We start from the raw sequence: 27,511 nt of genomic DNA on the forward strand, positions 1-27,511 counted from the left end.
ACTTAAAACTTTCATGGGAAATTAAAAAAAAAAACTTTCATGGGAAATAAAAGGGTCAGATCAAGCCAGGAGGAGTGGAAAAGCCCAAACCTGAACTGCATACAGATGAAAAGAGTAACTTCTCAGCACGTGCATCACCTGACCCCTCCCAGCAGTGAGACAGCCACAGTCATGCTCCCACCCGCCTCTCCCTTCCAAAGAATCTGCCAAACCAAATAGCTTCTTCCTCTGTGATGCAGGTGTAAGCCAAACCAACAGTATCCCTTTCAGTTTTAGTTCAGTTGCTCAGTCGTTTCCGACTCTTTGCAACCCCATGAATTGCAGCACGCCAGGCCTCCCTGTCCATCACCAACTCCCAGAGTTTACTCAAACTCATGTCCATTGAGTCAGTGATGCCATCCAGCCATCTCATCCTCTGTCGTCCCCTTCTCCTGCCCCTAATCCCTCCCAGCATCAGCGTCTTTTCCAATGAGTCAACTCTTCGCATGAATATCCCTTTGGACAGCTATAAATATGAAAGCCAAGAAGGAAAGTTTGTAAATCCCATTCAAGGGTAGAAAGTACACAGACTCAACCCAGCACCCTCTAGGTTATCCTCTATGTTCTAGCCGCAGTGAGCAGAAACAAATCTTTCTGGCCAAGTTCTACCCAAATTATATAATTTTTAATGGCAAGATTTAGGGTAATTTACTACATAGTAATGTGTATTACTGCAGGGAGATCCAACCAGTCCATCCTAAAGGAAATCAGTCCTGAATATTCATTGGAAGGACTGATGCTGAAGCTGAAACTCCAATACTTTGGCCACCTGATGCAGAGAGCTGACTCACTGGAAAAGACCCTGATGCTGGGAAAGATTGAAGGCAGGAGGAGAAGGGGATGACAGATGATGAGATGGTTGGATGGCATCACCAATGCGAATGGACATGAGTTTGAGTAGGCTCTGGGAGTTGGTAATAGACAGGGAAGCCTGGCGTGCTGCAGTCCGTGGGGTTGCAAAGAGTCAGACGAGACTGAGCAACTGAACTGACTGACTACGTAGTAATAGACATTCAAAACATATGTCAAACTTCCACCTGAGGGAAAAAGCCTTAAATTCTGGTTTGGTAAGACCTGGCTTTCCAAATGGGTCTTTGAACCCAATCCTTGGGCTGATACAGCTCCTTGCCTAAGTGCTTTTGTCTACTGAGGTGCTTTTTATACAGCATCCCTACTCTTATTTCAATAAGAAATCTCCTTGCATATCTAAGAATATTATAAGATTCTTCTCCTCCCTTTCTTTTTGTAGCAAGGTTTTTGCTCCCTGTGTTGCCTCTGTTCCCTCAGTGACCCTTTTTCCTGTCTGTCTGGTCACCATCTATCATTTGGGGCCTTTACTCAGGTCTCTGAAGATCCTCTGTTGTTCGTTAATATTTAAGGCTGAGATTCTATTACTTGCAGTCTTATGAGTTTTGACTAACACAAATGGTGGAAACCTAAACTAAAACAGTAAGAGCAAGGTTGACTACAGTCAGTCATTTAAGAGGTTCTTTAGAGAACATGAAACCTAACTGAATTTGCTGAGAGGAAGTGCTTTGAAAGAAGTCTGATTGGAGTGCAGCTGAAGCACCTAGGAGTGGTAAGTTCTACGGAAGGTGTGGGATTCAGGAGGGAAAGTTTCATGGAGATGCTGATATTCTGTTTGATCTCTCTGTAGGTTTGGGCAGAATGAGAATGAGGAGCAGGGAGTGAAGGGAGCAACATGGCTGGTTAGAGGCCATCCTCAGTGGTGACATCCTTAACTCCAAGCCAAGGTAGTTACTGGATGAGACATCTGATAGTCTAATAAGGGGGTGGGTGTATTTTTCACATGGGAGGGATGTGAAAAGCAAAGATTGGAGTGTGGTGGACCAACTGCCAAGAAGGCCACCAACAGTTCCTCTCACCCTGTATTCACATGCTGTTTCTCATAGTGTGTGCCAGCTTAGTCGCTCAGTCACATTCAACTCTGCAATCCTATGGACTGTGGCCCGCCAGGTTCCTCTGTCCATGGGATTCTCCAGGCAAGAATAATGGAGTGGGTTGCCGTTCCCCTCCTCCAGGGGATCTTCCTGACCCAGGGATCGAACCCCTGTCTCGTGCGTCTCCTGCACTGCAGACCGATTCCTTACCACACTGAGCCACCTAGGAAGCCCCTGCTCCTTCTAGTGAGATGAAGTCTGTTTTACACCAATGTTTGTAACAGCCATTTATTTATTATTCATAATAGTTCAAAAGCAAACACCCATCAACTTACGAAAGGATGAACAAAATATGGAATACCCATACAATATTATTTGGCAAAGGAGCACTGATACTTGCTACAACGTGGATGAACCTTGAAAACATTACACTCAGTAAAAGAAGCCAGTCATAAAAGACTACATATTACATGATTCAAAGTTCAGCACAGACAAATCTACAGAGACAGAAAATAAATTAATGGAGGAGGAGATTTAAGGATATGGGAAGTAATTGCTAAAGGATCTCTCTTCAGGGTGATGAAAATGTTCTGGAATTAGTGGTGATGGTCACACAACTCTGTGACTACACCAAAACTCAGGGACTGTACACTTGAAGTAGGATAACTGTATGATATGCGAATTGTATCTAAACAAAACTGTTACCAAAAAAGCAGAAGTGGGGGGAGATGGCATCTATTTCCCCTCCTACTGAACCTGGCCAGCCTTTGAGCAACAGGATACAGGGGGAGGCAGTGCCAGTTCTGGGCCTCACTATTAAAAGCCTGGCAGCTGCTACTTTCACACTCTTGAAGGACAGGGAGATGTGCAGAGAGAGGCCTCATGGAGGTAAGCAAGGTCTTAGTCATGTGAGTGAGGTCGTCTTGGACATTTCAGCTCCAGCCAGGCTGACAGCTGAATTAAGTCATGCAAGTGACCCCAGGAGATATCCCCTAAAGCCAACTCACTGAACCATGAGAAATAAAAAATCACTGTTGTTTTAAGCCACTGAGTTTCAGAGTGATATGTTATACAATAGTAACTGAAACACAACTTCTCTGAGCCTCATTTTCCACTGTAACATGGGACTAATGCCAGAGGGTCATTGTGACAATCACGTGAAGCTAACGCCAATGCAAGAAATATTAACTATTATTATTATTATTACAAGTCATTCCTGGATACCCTTGACATACTGCAGGTGTGCTCCCCAGGAAAGCCTCATTCTCACAAACACCTGCTCCTTCTAATCATGTGGTTTCCAAAAAGCTGGTTTGCTGAGGAAAACAAAGGCTTAAAAAAAAACAATATCTGAGGAAATGAAATTTCAACTATAAACAGAGTACCAAAGAAGGGTCTGCTTAGATCAGTCATCTACCCACCTTCTTGTACATTCAACACATCTTTATTCAATCCTTACTAATTACCAAACATCAATTAATAATAGCTAAGACCCCCTCCAGCTCAGCTGGTAAAGAATCTGCCTGCAATGCAGGAGACCTGGGTTCGATCCCTGGGTTGGGAAGATACCCTGGAGAAGGGAAAGGCTGCCCACCCCAATATTCTGGCCTGGAGACTCCCATGGACTATCCATGGGATCGCAAAGAGTTAGTCACTCACGACTGAGCGACCCTAGAATAATTTCCACCTAGGTGGCTGTTAACAGAATAGACTACACACTAGAACTTCAGCTGAAAGATGGCATATGCAGCAGTAGATACATCTAAAATCATCCTGCCAGAGAAAAAAAAAAAACCCTTTAAATTTCTGCAGAGCGCTCAAATTCTCGTGCTTAGAATATAGGCCCAAAGAATGATTCTGACTGAGGATCCCAGGAGTAACAGAGAAATAAATGAAACGGGTTCCCTAAAGGTGCGTCCCTTAGTGAGGGGGGTCAGAGGGTCCCATTCACAGAATCTGGAACCCCCAGAACCCAGGCTGAGAGAAGGACTTCACCATCTGACATTGCCTGCCAAGTCTGGTGCAGAATGGGTATAGACAATTAACAATACCCAGGCTGATGTCAGTGAGAAACCCTGTAGAGAAGGATGTTCAACAGCTTTCAACTGCATTTATGAAATCATGACAAATTGATAACACTGAACTAAAAGAACCTTTTAATCCTAAGAACAATTAAGATCCTATTTTTCCCTCAAAAATGCTGACATAATATTAACACTTAAATGACACCAAAGGTAAGAAAGAGGGCCAAACCTATGAATATTTTCTGCATGAGGGAACAAGGTCCACCGAGCCCAGGAAGCACTTATTCTAGACAAGCTCTGGAACGTTCCAATCCGCTGAATGCTACTTAAAATCAGTACAAACAATACAGGCCCGGAAATACTTGGAAGGGCCTGTATTGCTTCACAAATCTTTCAGCCGTAGGCCAGAAGGGCTCTGGTGACAGATACAACCTGGGGAGGCACTGGACTGAGTCTACTGTATAATACAAATGCTGGGCTGACTTTTTTTTTTATTGACATATATACTAAAGTGCACAGATATTGTGAGGCTTGAAAAATGTTTATACCCAGATTAAGATAAAAAAATACTCCTAATACCCAGAAGGTTCCCTGTGCCCTTCCCAGTCAATAACAACCCCCACCCTAGCCCCCCACTCCAGAACCACAGGTTAGTTTGGCTTAGTCTTGAATTGCACATAAACAGGTCTTTTCAGACTGCCTTCTTTCATTCATCACAGGGTTACCTTATTTTGAAACAGAAACCAAGAAACTGAGCTTTATTTTAGGAAATCCCCCTCTGATGTCACAGACCTGGAGGCCAACTATTCTGATTATACTGGTTGTACTTCCTGACCTCCTCCAAGCACATGTTGTAACACTTCAAAACAGAAACAGTACCTTGTATTGTAAAAATTTTCCTTCAAAATAAACTAAATCTTTTAAAGGTATTCAAATCTATTCAACCTTAATATAGCCTCTGACTTAATACCATAAAAGTGTAATCTTTCCCATACTGAGCCCACAACTCTTAAACCTATTTTTCTTCCTTGGTATCTATCCATTCTAAAGAACCCTCAAATTCTGAAATAAAAAGAACTTTCAAATCTGTTACCACTTTCTATTAGTAAGGGGTTAAACTATAAAATTTAATCTTAGAGGTTAAACTATTAAACCTTCAGGGTTAAACTATAAATTAACCTCAGAAAATCTCTGAGGCACCTTAAGGTTCTAAAATTCAGACGAATGTGGCAGTTCAGAAAAGACAGGAGAGGGACAACAGCAATAAGATACAGACAGGTACAGAGTCCACAGTTAACCTGTCAGGATTCAGATCTGGGCTCTGCCATTTCTAGCTGGGTGGCCTTGGGCAAGTCATTACTACACTCTGTGCCTCAATCACTTCACTGTAAAATGGGAATAACCTCGTAAGACTGTTGTAAGGATTAAATGTGAATGTATATAAAGCTCTTAGGAAAGCACTTGGCACATAATAAGCACTCAGTAAAAATGAGCTATATTCAAAAGCTGAAAGCTCTAACAGAGCAACTATTCTGCAAACCAAAAGGTTACAGAACAGTCACAGTAGTCACCCAGACATGTAGCACAGTGCTTCTCAAGATGTTTCCTTCCTAACCCTTCACAGACTGCTACTTTTTGTAAAATGCAAGATTACAGGCTTGAATGTCACAGCAATGTCAAACTGTTTTCAAGGTTTTTAGATGTTTACTCTCACTTTCTGTATTTACCTCATGGCAGCCTGATAGCTGCTCACAGACTGGCCCTTGTCTCCAGAGTAAACTTTGAGAAGCACTGTTCTAGCACACAAGAAGGACTACAAGCCTGCTGACAACTCAGCTAGCAGGTTACACAGAATTATGAAACCATATTAGTGAAGAAAACCAACTCCAATAGCAGGGGCAAGAGGATGACTTGAGGGTCAACAAGTTGAGAGATAAAATAATCCCAACAGGCTAAACTTGGAAAACAAAATTGGCTGCCAGAGCAAGAATCCAACTGCTACTTTGCCCCCAACTCACTGCTTGAGGAGGTGCCCTCAGAAAACATGTCGGCCAGGAAGTCATCTGCCCCACAAGGGGTCAACAGATGTGAAGGAAGGAAGCAGAAATGATTCAACTCTCCTGAGTTAGAAGCCAACCTATGTCACCAAGCTTTGGGAATGTTAACCACAGCACGCAAAGGCCAGAGTTTCTCCTCTGCCAAAGAAAACACGCAAACATTTCCTTTGGTGACGTGGGACTGCACACATGTGCACCCAGGGACACACATACAGTCGTCCCTCAGTGTCTGTGAGGACTTACTTGTTCTAGGACCCACATAATACCAAAACCTGTGGTGCCTTGAGTGCATTATATATAAATACTTTATATGAAAGGTATTTACATATAACCTACACATGTCCTTCTATATACTTTAAATCATTTATAGATTATTTATAACACCCAACACAATGTAAATGTTGTTTAAATAGTTGTAAATACAACATGAATGTTATGGAAGTAGTTTCTAGAGTGCAGCAAACTCAAGTTCTACTTTTTGGAAATTTCCAGAATTTCTTTCCCCAAATATTTTCAATCTGGTGGTTGGCTGAATTCATGGGTGCGGAACCCACAGATACGGAGGGCCGACTGTACACCCACCCCACTCACATCACAGTACCTGTGGTTTTAGGAGGCTCCTGAGGTCCGCCCTGCCAGCCGTACTGTGGGTATCCTTGGTAGGGATACCCGCCCTGAGGAGGTGGGTAGGGTCCCCCTGGAGGTCCTGGAGGGTAGACTCCAGGCCCCATCGGTTGTGATGGATAAGGGGGATACGGGGCCGTCGGACCAGGGCCCGGATACGGCGGAGGGTTCCCTTGGTTCATCAGGGACCTGCAGAGTACACCTAGGAGACAAACAGTGAAAGTTATTTGTTTTTAACCTGAGGAAATCATTAGAAAAAAACTGTAATCATGAGACAATTTACAAATTGCCTTAGAGATATCCTAAACCTCTTGCACATTTTCAGCTCTGCCCACTTTGTTTTCTTCTCACCACTGGCAAACGTCTTATGTATCTGATTGCTTTTTGTCTGCCTGCCTCACTAGACGACAGGCTGTGACAGCAGCAATCAAGCCAAGCAGCCATGCCAGCAGTGAGTGACCAGGGATGGGGTAAGGGTTGCTCCTGCCTGGGCACGGGTGGCCTGGTTGCTCTCCCCAGGCCCCAAGCTCTGCGCAGCTGAGCAGTGTGCTCGGCTGTCACTGTGCCAAGGGTAGAGCTATTTACAGAGGATGCCAAGCATCTTCTCTAACCATCCAGGCTCCCAGGACTCTGGAGGGCTCACCAGGAACCCCCACTGTTTTATAGTTCCTGTTCTGGGTGTTTTGCTTCTGTGAGGGAGGCCATTTCCTCCCAGCCCCCAGAGCCTTTTATCCATTTTCTTGGTTAGGCCTGAAGTCTGGAGGGGGTCAGCATCTCCTTTCTATCACCTCTGTAGCCCCTGAAGTGCATGATCAAGGACTTCCTGATTAAAAGCATTACTGAGGAATGCAAAGTCCGTACACTCTGGATGAATCTGATACTGTCATCTTGCTGCCTTGCACTGTCACCCCTCTCCTGTGCTGATATGTAACGTTTTACCTATCTAAGTTAATAAAGGAAACAGTCTCATGCTCAAAATTTAATAATTTCACCATTAATTCTTCATAATATGCAATCAATAAATTCATAAATGACTCTATAAAAGAGAACAGCTTCTTATAAAGTAATAAATACTTATTACTTTAAGTAATAAATTACTTTTCTTACTTATACATAAAGTAAGGCTCCCTAAAAAATATGGATTAAAAGAGTGGACTTTGTTGTCTGCCCACACAACAACCATACCCCCCTTCATAATAAGTCAGATTTCCAGTTACTGATCCATTCTTTCCTCCTGCAGTTCATGTGCTTCATAGGAAGCTCATTCCTTACCAGCTCCAGGGTAAACCCAGTCTAACCTAAGCCAATTCAGGTCACCCTTTCCTCTTTTCCATCAAGACTGATTCAAGGAATTTAGGACTAAGCCAATCACAAATGGCAACCCTTGGCCACTCAGATTATTTCTAAAGTGGTTTGATCAGTTAAAATCTTAGGGCTCTCCAAACACGCTCCCAAAAACTTCCTTTTGCCCTAACATAAGCAAACACATAGTCCAGCAAGGACATGGGCTACAAATTGCTGACAGCCAATCTTCAGCCCTGAGGGGGTCACCAGCCTTAAGATGAAGCAGGTACTTCAGAAAGGTATAGCAGAAAGAAGGAAAGAAATGGAATTCCGGATGACTTTATAATAGCTCATAAATCAGACTGAAACCCAACCTAACCTAAGCTACCTCTGTAGAATTTCCAGTGCTAGGAGCCAATAGTAAGGTAAGCTAAGGAACCCCTGAGTGACGTTCAAGCAAGCAGACATTTATGTAGTGCTGACTATGCCTGGCACTGGTCTAAGTAGTGGGGTATATAAATGAACATGGTTCAAATCCTTCCCTGGACAATGGGTTAAAAAGAGAAACATAAGGACGGTGTTTTTTAGAAAAGGTGGTAAATAGACTATTGGGCTGGAGTAGGGGCTTAAACCCAGTGGGACAAGGTGCAAGTGAGGAGACTGTCATTTGAAGGAGCTGATAATAAACTTAAACTTTGTAATAAGGAGTCAGAATGGCTGGAAGCTCTCTCCTTTGACCACATCTGCCTTCTGTCTCCCATTCTTCTTTTTCCAGGGGCCTAACAGGGATTCAGAAAAGAACGGGAGTTCTTTCCCCTCTTTGCTCTCTGGCCTACACCAACATGGCATCATACTCTGACCTGGGAATGACTTTCCCTTTAACCTAAGGCAATGGCTGGTGGTGACTAACACTGCAAACATCATGTGAATCTGAGCATACTTTACTGCTGACTACTTATGCATTTCCTCTCTCCTACCTGGAAGGCTGTGGTAAACCTAGTGAGCCCTGGTTAATACAGAAATCAGTCTTATTAATCCCCTATGGTTATTCCATTAGTTATTTTTTAAGTCACAGAAGTAGAACACAGTCATCATAACTATTCTTTCCTAAAATTCAGTGTGTGTGTGTATGGGGGGTGGGGTCAGTGGGTATCCTCTGAATTGACTTAATTCCATCAAAACTGTAGTTTAATAAGTTCTTTAATCCAACAAGACCCTGTAATAATGATTGTTCTTTCTCTGAAGACACTGCCCTTCTAAAAACAATGAGCAGTGAAAAGGAAAAGAGAACAAAGTATTTAGAAATATCACAACCCCTCACACCTCAATGTTTCATGACTTTTCTTGATTGATTTCTGTGTATGTATTCCTCACTATTCCTGGGACCCTCAAAACTCTCAAACAAATGTTGTCTTCCCCTTTCTCCCTCAATCATGTTTCCCCCTCGTTTTTAGTACACATCTTTCTCCTTCTGCCTGAGAAATTGCTTGATGTCTGGGGTTGGGGGGAACCTCATGTGCTACTCAGAGGCACTTATAAAGAGGATAAACCAAACAATGCTCTACTGTCATGACCCAGCCCTTCCGCACACTCCGTCCCTGTGTTCCCAGAACACAATCATCTTAGGGCAATACGATCTGGATTTTCAGTGTCCTCCAGGCAGGAAAAAAATTCCAGTAAGAGAACAGCAAAAATCACAGAAACTCCATCTATATTGAGAGCAAAGATTCCAGAGCTGGCATCTGAAAAGCGAGAGTTCACCCAGTGGGAATCAATTGTTCCCAAGCTTGCACAGAAGCAAACCCAAGTAAAGAAAGATTCCCTCACATTAACACAGTCTAGTACAAACCATTTAACATAACCAAAATATAAATGAGCTTTAAATTTAAGGTATGATACAAAACTTTAAAACATGAATTTTTCCCTTATAAATTTGGTCGGGTGAAATGTAAGCACTGCTATAGAAGACTGTGTTATACTGAAGATCAAATGTAAACAGTGGAAACTGTAGCATTAAGGACAATTCACAGCTCCAAAAGAAGACAGCTCATATCAAGCAGCAGCCAGGATCAATTAAGACTGCATTGGGGACCTCCCTGGTGGTCCAGTGGTTAAGACTCTGTGCCTCCAACACAGAGGACATGGGTTCAATTCCTGGTCAGGGAACTAAGATCCCACATGCCTGCAGGGCCAAAAAAAAAAAAAAAGACTGCATTGAATCCATCTGAAAAAGAATTCAGAGTAATGACAGTAAATATGATCCAAGGTCTTGGAAAAAGAATGGAGGCACAGATCAAGAAGATATAAGAACTGTTTAACAAAGAGGTAGAAAATCTAAAGAATAAACAGAGATGAACAATAACTGAAATGAAAAACACACTAGAAAAAATCAATAGCAGAATAAATGAGGCAGAAGGATTGGCAAGTGAGCTGGAAGATAGAACAGTGTACAGTATTGCCATGGAGTTGAATAAAGAAAAAATAATGGAAAAAAACAGAGGATGGTCTCAGAGACCTCTGGGACAACCCTAAACACAATTTGCATTACAGGGGTCCCAGAAGGAAAAAGAAAGGACCTGAAAAAAGCATTTGAAGAGATAATAGCTGAAAACTACCCTATTATGGGAAACGAAACAGTCACACCCAAGTCCATGAAGCATAGAGAGTCCCAGGCAGAATAAACCCAAGGAAGAACATGCTGAGAGACACAGTAATCAAACTGACAGAAAATATTAATATATTATTGACTGGGAGACTTCTGCAGAAACTAATGCCTGTGGCTGGCAATTTCTTATGTAAGTGAATACTGAAATGTTTCCAGTCAATAATGCTTGGATAACAAAAGATATATTAATATGTCTTCAGTCATTAAGTTGTTAAAAGCAACAAGGGGAAAGCAAGGGGGGAATACAAGGGGGAAGTTCTCTGTTGGTCCAGTGGTTAGGATATGGCACTTTCACTGCCATATCCCAAAGTTCAAAGTTCAATCCCCAAAGTAAAATCCCATAAGCTGCACAGTTGAGAAACAAAACCAAAAAAAGAAACCATATGGAAGAATTCCCCTAAGGTCATCAGCTGATTTTTCACACAAACTCTGCAGGCCAGAAGGGAGTGGCACACTATATTTAAAGTGATGAAAGGGAAAAACCTACAACCAAGAATACTCCACCCAGCTGGACTCTCATTCAAATTTGATGCAGAAATCAAAAGTTTTACAGTCAAGCAAGAGCTAAGAGAACTCAGCATGAGCAGACCAACTTTCCAACAAACGCTAAAGGAACTTCTCTAGGTGGAAAAGAAAAGGCCAAACTAGAAACAGGAAAATTATGAATGGAAAAGCTCACCAGCAAAGCAAACATATAGTAAAGGTAGGAAATCATACACATACAAATATGATATCAAAACCTGCAATCGTAAGAAGAGGAAAGCACAATGCAGGATATTGAAAATGCATTTGAAATTAAAAGACCAGCAACTTAAAACAGTTTATATATAGACCACTGTATCAAAACTTCATGGAAACCACAAACCCAAAATCCACAATAGATGGAAAAAAAAAAAAAAAACCCCACAAAGAAAAGAAATCCAAAACAACACTAAAGTTAGTTATCAAATCACAAGAGACAAGAACAAAAGAGGAAAAAAGACTTACAAAAACAAATCTAAAGCAATTAACAAAATGGCAATAAGAACATACATACTGATAATTACCTTAAATATAAATGGATTAAATGTTCCAACGGAAGACAGAGACTGTCTGTCTTAAAAAAGACAAGACCTATTTTTCTCTCCCTACAGAGAGACCCAATTCAGATCTAGGGATGCATACAGACTGAAAGTGAGGGAACGGAAATCTCCATGCAAATGGAAATCAAAAGAAATGTGGTGTGTCAATACCCAGAGCAGACAAAATAGACTTTAAAATGAAGACTGTTAAAGAGACAAAGAAGAACACTACATAATGATCAAGGGTTCAATTCAAGAACAAGATATAACAACTGTAAATATATATGCACCCAACATAGGAGCATCTCAACATTTAAGATAAATACTAACCACCATAAAAGGAGGAAATAACAGTAACACAATAATAGTGAGGGACTTAAAGACCCCATTTTCATCAAAGGACAGATCATACAGACAGAAAATTAAAAAGGAAACACAGGTCTTAAATGACACATTAGACTACAAGGACTTAACTGATATTTATAGAACATTCCATCCCCAAAACAGGTGGATACACATTCTTTTCAAGTGCACATGGTACATACTCCAGGAATGATCACATGTTGGGCCACAAAGCAAGTCTCAGTAAATTTAAGAAAATTTAAAATCATATTAAACATCTTATCCATGAGATTAGAAATGCTACGAGATTAGAAATCAATTACAGGGAAAAAACTGTAAAAAACACAGACACGTGGAAGCTAAACACTGTTACTAAACCCATGGATCACCAATGAAATCAAGGAGGAAATTAAAAAAAAAAATCTGTAGACAAACAACAGTGAAAACACAACAACCTAAAACCTATGGGATGCAACAAAGTAGTTCTAGAAGTAGAGAGAAGTTTGTAGCAATACAATCTTACCTCAGGAAACAAGAAAAATATCAACCAACCTAACCTGACATCTAAAGCAACTAGAGAAAGAACAACAAACAAAACCCAAAGTTAATAAAAGGAAAGAAATCATAAAGATTAGAGCAGAAATAAATGAAATAGACAGGGGGAAAAAAAACAATGTGAAACAATCAATGAAACTAAAATCTGGTTCTCTGAAAAGATAAAATTGATAAACCTTTAGTAAGATTCATCAGGAAAAAAGGGAGAGTGCTCAAAACAATAAAATTAGAAATGAAAAAGATGTTACAACTGACACCACAAAAATACAAACGCTCATAAGAGACTACTACATGCCAATGAAACTATATGCCAATAAAATGGACAACCTAGAAGAAATGGACAAATTCTTAGAAAGGTACAACCTTGCAGAACTGAACCAAGAAGAAACAGAAAGTATGAAAAGATCAACCACAAGTACTGAAACTATGATTTAAAACTTGCAACAAACAAAAGTCTAGGACCAGATGGCTTCACAGGCAAATTCTATCAAACATTTAGAGAAAATTGTACATCTATCCTTATGAAACCATTCCAAAAAAATTTCAGAGAAAGGAACACTCCTTAATTCATCCTATGAGGCCACCATCACCCTGCTACTAAAACCTGACAAAGATACTACAAAAATAGAAAATTAGAGGCCAGTATCACTGACGAACATAAATGCAAAAATACTCAACAAAATACTAGCAAATCAAATTCTACAATATATTAAAAAGCTCATACATCATAATCAAGTGGAATTTATCCTATGGATGCAAAGATTCTTTAATATACACAAACCAATCAATGTGATACACCATCAACAAACTGAAGAATAAATATCATATGATCATATCAATAGATGCAGAACAACTTTATGACAAAATTCAACATCCATTTATGATAAAACTCTCCAGAAAGTGGGCATAGAGGGAACTTACCTCAACATAATAAAGGCCATATATGACAAACCCACAGCTAACATCACACTCAATGGTGAAAAGCTGAAAGCATTTTCTCTAAGATCAGGAACAACAGAAGGATGTCCACTCTTGTCACTGTTACTCAACACAGTGTTGGAAGTCCTAGCCATGGCAATCAGAGGAGAAAAAGAAATAAAAGGAATTTAAACTGCAGAAGAAGTAAAATTTTCACTGTTTACAGATGGCATGATACTATACATAAAAAATCCTAAAGATGCTACTGGATAACTACTAGAGTTCATCAATGAACTTGGTAACATTGTAGGATACAAAATTAACACACAGCAATCTGTTGCATTTCTCTACACTAACAATGAAAGAGAAATTAAAGAAACAACCCCATTTTTCATTTCATCAAAAGAATGAAATACCTAGTAATAAACCTGCCTAAGGAGACAAAAGACCTATACCCTGAAAACCGTAAGACACTGATGAAAGAAATCGAAGATAACACAAACAGATGGAAAGAAATACCACATTCTTAGATTAGAAGAATCAATATTGTCAAAATGACTATAATATTCAAAGCAATCTACAGATTCAATGCAATCCCTATTAAATTACCAGCGGCATTTTTCACATAACTAGAACAAAACATTTAAAAATTTTTATGGAGACACAAAAGACTCTGAATAGTCAAAGCAATCTTGAGGAAGAAAAATGAAGTTGAAGGAGTTAGGTTTCCTGACTTCAGACTATACTACAAAGCTAGAGTCATAAAAACAATATGGTACTTGCACAAAAACAGAAATATAGACCAATGGAACAGGATAGAGAGCCCAGAAATAAATCTAAGCTACTATGGTCAATTAATCTATGACAAAGGAAACAAAAATATACAATGGAGGAAACAGAGCCTCTTCAATAAGTGGTCCTGGGAAAACTGGACAGCTACTTGTAAAACAATGAAATAAATTTTTTTAAACACCATACACAGAAATAAACTCAAAATAGATTAAAGACCTAAACATAAGACCAGATACTATAAACCTTAGAGGAAAACAGTCAGAATGCTCTATGACATAAAACACAGCAATGTCTTTTGCATCTGACTCTGAAAGTAATGGAAATAAAAACAAAAATAAACAAATAGGGCCTAATTAAACTCAAAAGCTTTTGCACAGAAAAGCAAACCATAAACAAAGTGAAAAGACAGCCCACAGAATGGGAGAAAATATTTGCCAATGATGTGACCAACAGGGATTAATCTCCAAAATATACAAACAACTCATGTACCTCAACATCAAAGAAACAAACAACCTAATCAAAAAACAGGCAGAAGACCTAAATAGACATTTTTCCAAAGAAGACATACAGATGGCCAACAGGCACATGAAAAGATGCTCAACACTGCTACTTATCAAAGAATGCAAATCAAAACTATATATCACCTCACATCAGTCAGCATGGTCATCATCTAAAAATCTATGAACAACAGATCCTGGAGAGGGTGTGGAGAAAAGGGAAGCTCCCCTACACTGTTGGTGGGAACGTACACTGGTGCGGCCACTATGGAGAACAGTACAAAGGTTCCTTAAAAACTAAAAACAGAGCTACTATATGATTCAGCAATTCCACTCCTGGGCACATATCTGGAGAAAACCATGGTTTGAAAGGATTTGTTGTTGTTTAGTTACTAAGTCATGTCTGACTCTTGCAACCCCATGTCTTAATACATGCACCCATATGTTCACTGCAGCACTGTTTACAACAGCCAAGACATGGAAGCAACTTCAATGTCCATCAACAAATGAATAGATAAAGAAGATGTGGTACATACGTACAATGGAATATTACTCAACCATAAAAACAATAATGTCATTTGCAGCAACAAAGATGGACCCGGAGATTATCATAACTAAGTGAAGTAAGTCAGACAGACAAAGACAAATATCATATGATAATGCTTATATGCAGAATCTTAAAAAAAGATGATACAAATGAACTTATTTATAAAACAGAAACAGACTTACAGACTTAGAGAACAAATTTATGGTAACTAAAGGGGAAACATGAGTTTGGGATTGACATATACACACTATATTTAAAATAGATAACCAACAAGGGCCTACTGTATAGCACAGGGAACGCCACTCAACCTAAATGGGAAAAAAATCTGAAAAAGAACAGATACCTGTATATGAGTAACTGAATCACTTTGCTATACAACTGAAACTAACACAACAGTATAAATCAACTATAATCCAATTTAAAATAAAAACTTTTTAAAAAGACTGCATTGAATAGTATCTGATGATCCCACTCAAGACATGCTCAAAGTCACAGGATTTTCACACATTCAACCATAAAATGAGAAGAGTAGAAACTATTCTTTCAGAAAGTGGCCCATGGAGATAACAAAGACCTCAGCAAAGTAGAGATGAAGGAAAGAACAGTTTTTCAAAGTTGTTATTTTTTAAATGACAAGATACCTGTCACTGACCTTGCAGGCAGTAGGGCGGAGAATGTTCCTCTGGAAAAACCGAGCAGCCCCAAGGGGAAAAATATATTGATAATGATACTCAAGAGTCCAAAGAAATGACTCACCCAGTCATTCCACAATAAAGTCCATGCACAGAGAACTTGCTAATCGACTTTTTATTGCCTCATAAATAAATGAATGAACAAGGATTATCAAGACATTTGCAGAAAGCCTGCAACATAAAAGAGCATAACAAAACAGAAAAAAGAAAAAGAAAGCAAACCCAAATGTCCAAAAAAACCAAAACAATAAATTATGGTGTATCTATATAATAGTTTCTTTGCACTTATTTTCAATTTGCTTTCTAAGCATGATATAATATTAAGTGTAAGAAAAATGCAATAGCACGATCCTGATTTTCTTTAAAATAAATATTAATAAATGGATCAATGTTACAGAATGACGTATTCTACAAGAGACCCACACAGTAGTCGCCTAATTTAATAGAAAGGTACCACTGCAACTCAGAAAGTAAAAATTAGTCTTTTCAATAAATAGTGCCAACTATTCTTATGGGAGAAAAAAAATGATCTCCATCCTTATAAACCATGAATAATTCACACTACACCATGGACTTTTATATAAAAGCTAAAGCAATCATACCTTTAGAACAAAGTTTATAATATATTCATGACTCAGGCAGTATTTACCTTATGACCTAGCAACTCTTCTCTTAGAAATATACTGAAGTAAAATGAGTGCATAAGCACACCAAAGATATATGCAAGAATCGTCAGTGACTTCCCTGGTAGTCCAGTGGTTAAGATTCTGCACCTCCAATACCTGGGTGCGGGTGCTATCTCTGGTCAGGGAACTAAAGATCCCATATGCTGTGTGATACAGACAAAAAAATAAAAAAGGTCAAAGCAGCTTGATTTATTATAGCCCCAAACTGGAAACTATCCAAATGTTCATCAACAGCAGAACAGAAAGATTACAATATAGTCTATCAAATAGAAACTGCCCAGCAATAAGGGAAGAATGCTAACTATCTGCAGCAACATGGATGAGTCAAACAGACAATGATCAATGAGAGAACCCAGACTTCATATTGCTAAGATTCCATTTATATGAGGTTGAAGAACAGCCAAAACGTATCTACAGATATTGACTGGAGGAGGCACAGGAGGTGACTTCTGGGATAATGGAGATGTTCCCCATCTTAAGCTGAGTCATGATTACATGGAATACTCCTGGAGTTGTACATAAGATTTTCATGCTTTAAGTGTACAGCAACAGTAGACATAAAATTTGGCTAGATGAAAAAAAAAAACCACACATTTATAGTGGTTTTCCCTGGGTGCTAGAATTACAGGCAATTGTTATTTATTCTGTATTTTAAAAAAATCCCACAGTCAGAAAAAAAATTGTTTTCTTAGTGCTTTTTGGTCTTTTCATGCTACCCACCTATTTCTTTTTTTTTTTTAATAGCTAGAATGCCTCTGTAGACCTTCTGTCTCCTAGTACTCTAATTTCCCTTCCTATTACTAAAAATTCTCCTTTATGGATAAACTACTTTATATCTGCTCATCACTGCTTTTTACAGTGATTTTTGTAATTGTGATTTTTTTTTTGGGCGGGGCAGTGGGGGTGGGGCGCGCTTCCCTGGTAGCTCAGTCGGTAAAGCATCTGCCTACAATGCAGGAGACCTGGGTTCAATCCCTGGGTCGGGAAGATCCTCTGGAGAAGGAAATGGCACCCCACTCCAGTGTTCTTGCCTGGAAAATACCATGGACTGAGGAGTCTGGTAGGCTACAGTCCATGGGGTCGCAAAGAGTCAGACACGACTGAGCAACTTCACTTTCACTTTCACTTTTATACCACGAGATATACAGGATCTTAGTTCCCAACCAGGGATCAAATCTGTGCCGCCTGCAGTATAAGCTCAGAGTCTTAACCATTGAACAGCCAGGGAAGTCCCATGATTCTTTTCTTCACAAGACACCACAGTTCCTTAAGCTGTTTAAATGTTTTCTTCTGCTTCAAACTGAGAAGTCACTTGGCTAAGTAACAAACTTGGGGATAAAAAAAATTTTTCTAGGTTACATAGAGACTTTCCCCACCTTGGAACTATTCTTATATTCAAAACCAGAAGTTATGCTTATCCCTCTCTCTTTATATATCCTTTTTGGGAATTTACAAAATTGCAAAGTTTGAAAACATGAAAGCTGATCTTATTCTAAAGACCTCCCCTGTGTCTTTTTTGAACTCCCTAATTAGCTGGCCTTTTAATAGGATCTCTGTGAATAGATTATTTTGTATTCTAGGTTCCTCAGGTTTTTTTTGATTCTCATACCCATAATTTTGGGTATGACTGTGCTAAAAAAAAAGCTTTAGAATTACTAGTTCTGTGCTGCTCTACCATCTCAGGTTTATAGTTTTCGTTAAATTTCAGTGTTGACATTTCAGTTGTTTATCCCATTCACAGTCATCTGGCCATTCTAAAAAAAGTAGAGGCAACGGGTCAGGGGAGTCAGATAAGGTTTCTAAGAAGAAGTGACGATCACACTGAGAATTAGGCAGAAAGAGGAATTCAGATTACTCAAACCTCACATTCTTGTCAGAGGTAACACTGGCAGAAAGAGGAATTCAGATTACTCAAAGCTCACATTCTTGTCAGAGGTAACACTCAAAAACAACCTTGCTAAGAGTAAACTTTCAGGATCATTGCAGCTTCTTTTTCTATTATTTTTATAACTTTTTCTAGTTATTCTTTATATCTTTTAATAGGATTCATGTAATTTTGTTTGCTTGGCAGATAACTATTGGCAAAACCGATCATTTGTTTATTCAACATTAAGTACTTACTACCTGAGAGGCCCAGTAATAAGGATATCAGAGGACGAATTCTAGCTGGCTTGCTCTTCCTCTTCAGTACCTCTGATAATAAAATTCTTTTCCTTTTGTTGGTTACTGCCTCAGACAGAAAAATCTGGAAGTTCACTAAATTTCAAGGGTATGGTGTGGGTGGTTTGGCTAAACAGACCAGACACTTTGCCTGGTTCAGAGGGCAGTTATCTCAAAGAGTTACTCCAGTTTACTGAAACTCAGGTACAAGTAGAGAATGACCCTGCCAACAGAGGAAGTGGGCCACATAGTGTGAACCTGCTGTGGGCCAAGAAAAGAAGCAACAACATCAAATCTGAACCCCAAAGCCACAAGAACAGGCATTCCATAGCCACATGCCTTCATCTAGGAAGAACCTACTCCTGACATGCAAGCTTCACACTGGGGCCCTGGGGAACAGCAACAGCAAGGGTTCAGGTCTACTAAATTTTTTTTTTTTGGCCTGCTGCATGGTTTGTGGGATCTTAGTTCCTGGACCAGGGATTGAACCTGTGGCCTCCTCAGTGAAAGCACAGAGTATTAATTAACCACTGGACCACCAGGGAATTCCCAGGATTCACTTCTAAAAGGTGGCAGTGACATTCACAATAACAGAGCAACACCAGGAGACTCTGACAGTTGATACTATGACATAGACAAGATCTTTGTTTTTATGACTTCCTCACTATGGGTAACACATTTGGCTGTGTTACCATTTCCTAAGTTGCTTTCTTTGGGGAACAGGGGGGGAAGGAGACAACCTGCTGTTTTATTCATTACTGTCTAAATACTGATTCTGGTATCAATCTCCCAAATATTATTAACCACCCCTACTTCATTCACAATCTTTTGTTTGCCAGAGAGTTAACCAGGCCTGGAGCTGTCCTCACATAATCAATGAATGAATAAACCAGAGCATGCTTTTTGTATCAGCATTTTGGCTTGTGGCTTTAGAGTAGTAGCCTCTCAGTGGAATGCACAATGACACAGAGCTCAGAAATGGGCTCTTCACTGAACAAGGGCCTCAAAATGCACAAGGGAGGCAAAAAAATAATAGTGGATCATCCACCCCTGGAGGCCCTGTTCTGAAGTAATGAAGAATTTCACAGACTATCTTGTTTTCCCTTCTTACAAAGGCTATAAAAACTATTTATTGCTTATATAACTGAGTTACACATGAAACCAAAAAAATCTACAAACTATTTAGTAACATGGCTTGCTAAAGCCACTCAGGTAATTGCTTTAAACCACTATCCCCAACATTAAACTAACACAAAGATGTAAGCATTCTCCATTTGTCCTGATATATTAGATGAAGAACAATGAAGTCTGAAAAGTCATACACATGTTAATAATTCACAGTAGTTCAATATTATTTGAAAACATGGCCATAGCCAATCTCATCTCCCTCCAACAATAAACTTGCAGCCTTGGAGACTGTGAGAATCCAGAGAAGTTCCCCTAAACACAGGAAAACACATCATCTGCTAAAATCTCATTGCATAAAGCTTTCTATACAGAATCTCTGGCTGGATCCTAGGCCTGTCACTCTCTAAGGAATAAGATATATAACCTTTATTAAACAGTCCTCAAAAAAAAAAAAAAAGCTTCCTGAATTATTCAACCATCAAAAAGAATGAAATAATGCTATTTGCAGCAACATGGATGGACCTAGAGATTACCATACTAAGTGAAGCAAATCAGAAAGAGAAAGACAAATACCATATGCTATCACTTACATGTGGAATATAAAAGACAACACAAGTCAACATATCTACGAAACATAAACAGACTCACAGATACAGAGAACTGACTTGTGGTTGCCAATGAGGAGGGGGAGTAGGGGAGGAAAGGACTGGAAGTCTGGGATTAGCAGAGGCAAACTTTTATGTATGTGATGGATGAACAACAAGGTCCTACTAAACAGCACAGGGAACTATATTCAATATCCTGTGACAAATTATGAGGGAAAAGAATAGGAATAGAATACATATGTATGACCGAGTCAGTCTGCTGAACAGCAGAAATTGACACAGCATTGTAAATCAACTATACCTCAATAAAATTTAAAAAGAGAAATGCAAATGCAAAAACAACAAAAATTGCTATCTGAAAATATCTACCAACAGCTAAAATAGTGTATCCTGAACCATCCAGGCATCAGAATCCCATTCCTCTCTAATGTTTGGAGGAAACACCCTTTCTTTTACAGAGAATTCATTCTTTTTCCTTATAAATTCTTCAATAAAGACTGATTTTTAAGTGCAACTTCAAATAATAAAGTCTATTTTATGAACCAGAAGTTCCACCTTTAGGATTTATCCTACAGGTATAGACTAGTGCCAGTATGCCAAAAAAAAAAAAAAAAAGCCCACACAATTTTATACCACAAACACAAATATTTACTATAACATTTGTTTACAACTATATAACATATGATAGATAAAAGACATACAAATACATATACGATATTTGTTTGTTGTTGTTTAGTCACTAAGTCGTGTCCAACTCTTCTTCTGTCCATGATATTTCCCAGGCAAGAATACTGGAGTGGGTTGCCATTTCCTTCTCCAGGGGATCTTCTCCACCCAGGGACTGAACCTGCATCTCCTGCATTGGCAGGCAGATTCTTTGCCACCACAAACACAAATATTTATTATAACATTTACTTATAATAACTATATAACATATATATAAAATACATACACAGACATAAATGATATGTAACATCCTAAAGGTCCACCAATATGGGGACAGTTAAGCCATGGAATTTCCAAACCACAGAACTGCTATTTGACCCTTAAGAAGAATGAGGTAGAATTACATGCACTGATAATGGAAAAGTGCCAACACAGTGAAAAAAGCAAATTACAATACAAAGCATTCTTACTATCCCATTTGGGCTTAAAAATAAAGCTCTATTTCTAGACCTGAATAGGTTACAGTTATATTAGTGAATATAATTATTCATTAAACTGTACCTTTTTTGTCATACACACTTTTCTACACAGTTGGCCCTCTGTATCTGCAGGTTTCACAACCTTGGATTCAACCAACAGCAAATTAAAAATATTCAGAAAAAAAAAAATCTCAGAGAGTTCCAGAAAGGAAAACTTGAATGGCAACCATTTATAAAGCATTTACAATGTGTTAGGTATTACAAATAATCCAGAGATGATTTAAAGCATTCAGAGGATATGCATGCTGCTGCTGCTGCTGCTAAGTCGCTTCAGTCATGTCTGATTCTGTGTGACCCCCATAGACAGCAGTCCACCAGGCTCCCCCGTCCCTGGAATTCTCCAGGCAAGAATACTGGAGTGGGTTGCCATTTCCCCCTCCAATGCATGAAAGTGAAAAGTGAAAGTGAAGTCGCTCAGTCGTGTCCAACTCTTTCTCGACCCCATGGACTGCAGCCTACCAGGCTCCTCCGTCCATGGGATCTTCCAGGCAGAGTACTGGAGTGGGGTGCCATTGCCTTCTCTGGAGGATATGCATAGATTATATGCAAATACTATGTCATTTTATCTAAGAGATTTGAACATCCATATAATTTTGGTGAGAAGGTCTTGGAACTAGAGAGGTGACTATACATGCTAAAAAATGGAAATTATCTTTAGGTAAAGTCTATTTCATAGCTTTTAGGAGAACCCAGGTGGTGCAGTAGTAAAGAATCCACCTGCCAATGCAGGAGACATAAGAGACTCAGGTTCAATCCCTGGGCCAGGAAAATCCCCTGGAAGAGGGAATCGCTACCCACTCCAGTATTCTTGTCTGGACAGTTCCATGGACAGAGGAACCTGGCGGGCTATAGCTCAGAAGGTAGCGAAGAGTCAGACACGACTGAGCGGGCACACAACCTATTTCTTAACTTATTGAGCAGGAAAGCCATGCTTCTTGGTGCTTCCAACAACTATCCAACTACTACTCAGAATATGTTTTGTTCCAGCTTCAGGGCAGGATCCACAGCTGCGAACAGACCCATAGATTCCAGGGGAACCTCACCAAGGGCTCCTTCTCCAGCCTTTATTAATCATGGATGGCTCTCTGCAGAAACCACAGGACACCTGAATGCAGGACAGACTACTGCCTTCAGCTTCTGGAAGGACTCCTCAAAGGTGGATCTCACTCAGCCCCTTGTCTGACAGCCCCCAAAACGCCAGCAATTCCCCCCACCTCTCACTATCCCCTTGGGAACGCCAATGTCCAGCTTCATCCGACCACAAGTTCAGGGACTCTGGTCAGTACCCAACTAATGCAGCTATCTGAAAGCCATGGGGAAGTGAAGACTGGCTCCTCCTCAGACAGTCTGGGATCTCTGAATTACATCTAGTCACTGGGATGTATAGGACGGCATTGTCACTCTGCAACTTCAAACAGCCAGTCCTCAAAGTGACAATGGACAGAAAATGAGTTCAGCAAGAGGGAGGGTAGAAGCGAAAGCAGCAGTGAACAGAAGGAAAAGTAAAAGGGAAGAAAGCCGTTAACAGAGAAAGTGAGTTGAGGAGATGAAAAGACAGGTTAGAGCAGGCAGAGAGAAAAAAGGGAGGAACCCTGCCCCCCGCCAACCTGAGAGGACACACCAGAAAGGCACAGGTCCATCCCTCCCAACAAGCTGACAAGGCCACTTCCCAGGCCAGGTCCCCCACCAGCACAGCCCCTGAAAGATGGCTCTGCCTTCCCCCCTCCCAGAGCATTAGACTAGGCTTTGTGGGAAAGTTGAAATCTTGATAGCTTAGAAAGAGGCCCCTACAGCTTCATGTGCTGGTAATTTAACTAAGCACTCCTGGTTCCTGCCGGCTACCAGGCTGGCCCTGGCTTGCTTCATCATTAAAGCAAGCTCTCCTGACCCTCTGCAGGAGCCGCAGCTCTGTCAGCACCGTAGGGCAGCCTCAAAGGACAAAAGTGAATTTCACTGCACACCAGCAAGTACCAGTCACACCTGCCACGTGGTCACCCCAAGGACCAGACAACCCAGGGCAGTGCACTCCTTCCTCCTTTCTTTTCTTCATTTTCATAGAATTTTTAAAATAGGCATTACAGACAAAAAAGGTTACACAAAACAGAGGCTAGATGCTAACTTCAGAGTTCTGTCATTAGTTACATCCACCAAGAGCAACTGTATGTTAATATATAGAAGCCAAGGAGACCAAAGGAGTATGAGGCAGTGATTGATTAATTAAAACCAAAACAAGAAAACCAAACTGCATCCACCCTGAGCAAAATTTTGAGTTTTCCAAGTGCACACTTGCACAGAAAGAGCAATAGAACACAGCATCAATAAAGTTACATCCTTGGCAGAGGGCCTAGAATTTACTGATGATATAGCATACAGGTTCACCACCACCCAGGCCTCCTTTTGGCAAACCTCCTGTCAAAACACCAGTGGTTTCAACTGACTGCATGCATTTCTCTTTAGTTCCTAGACCCTTCATTCTGCTGTCTTCCTGGTATCACAGAGCCACTTGGAGTTTCAGGAGGTGGGATTCAAGGGGCCCTCTCTGAAACTTGGCTACCCTCAAACCACCCCTATTACCTGTCTACTGCCACCTGAAAAAATTCACAGTGAGTCATATCTTTGGATGAAGGCAGTATTTTTCCAAGTGGGATATGTGGCACAGTTTGGGGAATGTGGACAATTTTAACAGTTATGCTTTTTAATATTTGCCTTCTATTTGTGTCAGATGATAGCTGTTTCCAATTTAAGTCAATCATAGTTTCCCCTTTAAATAACTTCTGGAGTCTTTTTTTAAATGGCACGCTTTAAAGAAAAAATGTTAACAGTACTGATGGCAAAGAGATAAGACAAAAATCACGCAGGTGGAATACAAATAAACTGTCCCACTCCAGTATTCTTGCCTGGAAAATCCCATGAACAGAGGAGCCTGGCAGGCTACAGGCCATGGGGTTGCAAAAGAGTCAGACTCGACAGAGTGACTAAACAGCAATAACAGCCATCACTGGTGTTTCTACTGCCACCATCACATATCAAGATTTGCCAAGGTTTAGTTCCACTAAGTCAGCAGAACCAGAAGGATGCAAAAACTGCATCAGGGATTGAAGAATCACAATCTTAGTGAGAGTGTTGCAGAAGAAAGGCTGGGGGTGGGGGAAGGAGGGACACGGGGTCTGGGGTCTATGGGAAGCTAGCAAGCATCAGGAAAGCAGTAAAAACAGGCTTAAAGATAAGGACTCATGAGCTAGGCACTTTCCTACAGAAGTCCAGTACCACATCTTGTACCCACATGATCCTACCCAAGGTCCCAAAGCTGAAAGCTCACAGGTGAAGTACTGAGGTCAGAAGCCAGGTACCATTTCCCAGGTCTTTTTCATCCCAAAGAACGTTGCAACTCAACAGCCCCCAGCCCTACTTTTTCGTAAACACTGGCCACGGGGTCAGATGGGTTTCAGTCGTGATCTACACTATTTTCCGGGCCAATTCTCTTGACACTAATGACTCTTTAGCACAAATCAGAGAAGTAATAAAGGGCATCTGTGAATAAGGCATTACTCTCTAATGAGTAAATTCAGGTAAATCAAACCCTCTTCTCACCATGATTACTAAGACTCCCTTATATCATTTACTTGCATCATCACAATAAACTGAATATCACAATAAAGCAGCTCAAACAAGTTTTTTGGCTTCCCAGTGCAGATAAAAGTTATGTATTCACTACACTATAGTCTGAGGGTGCAAAAGCATTACATCTAAAAAAACAATGTACACACCTTAATGTACCTCTGATGTTGGGAAAGACTGAAGGCAGGAGAAGGGGACAACAGAGGATGAGATGGCTGGATGGCATCACTGACTCATTGAACATGAGTTTGAGAAAGTTCTGAGAGTTGGTGATGGACAGGGAGGCTTGGCGTGCTGCAGTCCACGGGGTCACAAAGAGCTGGACACAACTGAGTGACTGAACTGAACGCACCCAATTTAAAAATATTTTATTGCTGAAAAATGCTAACAAACACCCAAGCATTCAGCAAACTGTAATCTCTTTGCTGGTGAAGGTTTGAAGTATTGTGAGAATTACTAAAATGTGACACAGACAAAGTGAACAACTGCTGTTGAAAAACGACATCGATAGATATAGGGTTGCCACAAACCTTCAATCTGTAATAATCGCAGTATATGCAAAGCACAACAGAGCAAAGTACAATAAAGTGAGCGAGGCCTATTGAGAAATGGAGTGCTTCCTGCCCCATTAGTAAACAGGGCTATCACCATCATTAACAATTCGATTGTAGCCCTCTACCGTGAGCCTGAGCCGGGCAGCCCCAAGGGAACTCAGGAAGGCGAATGCCTGCCATCCAGCCTCCCTCACACTACAGCCTCTTCCTACTGTGAGAGTAAGCCCTGACGAACTGAGGATATTCATTCACGTGACACTGGCCTGATAGCTGAGGTGTATATCAAAGGAATGATTTCAGTTAGCCCAGCTTCTCACATCTTCCACATACAGAAAATAGATAAATTCCTTAACTTGGGTTATCTGGTTTTCTTTAAATAACAATAACCTTTTGATGTTCAGACTACCTGCCTTTTGTTGCAAAATTTCTATATAACCTGGCTCCCCTTCTTATCTCCTTGGAGCAATTTTCTCAGGATTACTTCCGAAGCTGTCTTCTGGGCTTAAAAGTCCTCAAAATTCCCACAGAATAACACTCAACTTTAAGTTGTGAATGTTTTTTAAGTCGACACTATAATTGAAAGGTTCAGAAAAATAGACACTATCCCTTATTCTGGCAAAGATGTAAAGACTTGCTGCCCACAGAGACTGGATTCAAAGCATTTATCTCTCTTGCTTTAGAAGGGAGGGCCCATTCAGTTTCCCAGCTCTGATTCTGAGGCCCAAATAAGTACTAATATTCCACACACCACAAAGTCGCTCAGTCGTGTCCAACTCCTTGCAACCCCATGGACCTCACAGTCCATGGAATTCTCCAGGCCAGAATACTGTAGTGGGTAGCTGTTCCCTTCTCCAGGGGATCTTCCCAACCCAGGGATCGAACCCAGGTCTCCCACATTGCAGGCGGATTCTGCAATAATATTCCACATGTGCCTCTGAAAAACTACAAAAGTAGTCATTCTAAGTTCCCAAGATGGTGTGAACCTTTTTGGTCGGAGCCTGGAGGGTGAACTCATGCCCGATCCCCTTGCTTCTAAACTGCTGGGTTTTAATTGCTGACTCCCATTTTACAGGCAAGTCAATAAGTAGCCTTGGTCAAGTGTGAGGAGGTTGGAGGCCTAGAACACAGCTTTCGATTCAGCATGAGAAAAACCGGAAGCCTCTCCAGTCAGCAACTTCCCTCATGTGATAACTATGCCACAAGTCTAAGAGATGGATGTTGTAATTCTGTAGGGTCCCTAGATGCTTCTGCAAGCATCTGAATCCCTACCTGACCAAGGACTGGCAGAGAGACATAGTAGGAGAGGGGAATTTTAAAAGGTGACTATTTCACTCCTCATTCAATTTAGTGAGCATTATTGCTCTCTTCAGTCTCTGAAGAGCTTAATAACTAACTCCTTCTGGGTTGAAAGGATACTGGATCAAAAGCCCAAGAGGCTCCTAGGTTTACTCCAGGCACTCTAAACCAGCTGGATAAAATGTAAAACAGTCTGAACTTATTTACATATGAAATGCAAACATGAACTTACCCTTAGGCCTCCAGATAACACTATTGGTT

General features: G+C 40.4%; 1 protein-coding gene across 3 annotated transcripts in view; it reads right to left on the reverse strand.

The window, feature by feature from the left end:
- Positions 1 to 27,511, reverse strand: part of CYSTM1 (cysteine rich transmembrane module containing 1) — a 122,938-nt gene that overhangs the window by 24,432 nt on the left and 70,995 nt on the right. For all 3 annotated transcript variants that reach the window (XR_006269002.1, XR_006269001.1, XM_043465337.1), the window contains one exon: positions 6,623 to 6,847. Coding sequence is in view for 1 of the 3 variants with exons in the window: in XM_043465337.1 (XP_043321272.1) it covers positions 6,623 to 6,827 (205 nt within the window). In the remaining 2 variants the exon portion in view is untranslated. The remainder of the gene's footprint in view (positions 1 to 6,622; positions 6,848 to 27,511) is intronic.

Source organism: Cervus canadensis, chromosome 4, assembly GCF_019320065.1.
Source record: "Cervus canadensis isolate Bull #8, Minnesota chromosome 4, ASM1932006v1, whole genome shotgun sequence".
In the NCBI taxonomy this organism is placed as follows: Eukaryota; Metazoa; Chordata; class Mammalia; order Artiodactyla; family Cervidae; genus Cervus; species Cervus canadensis.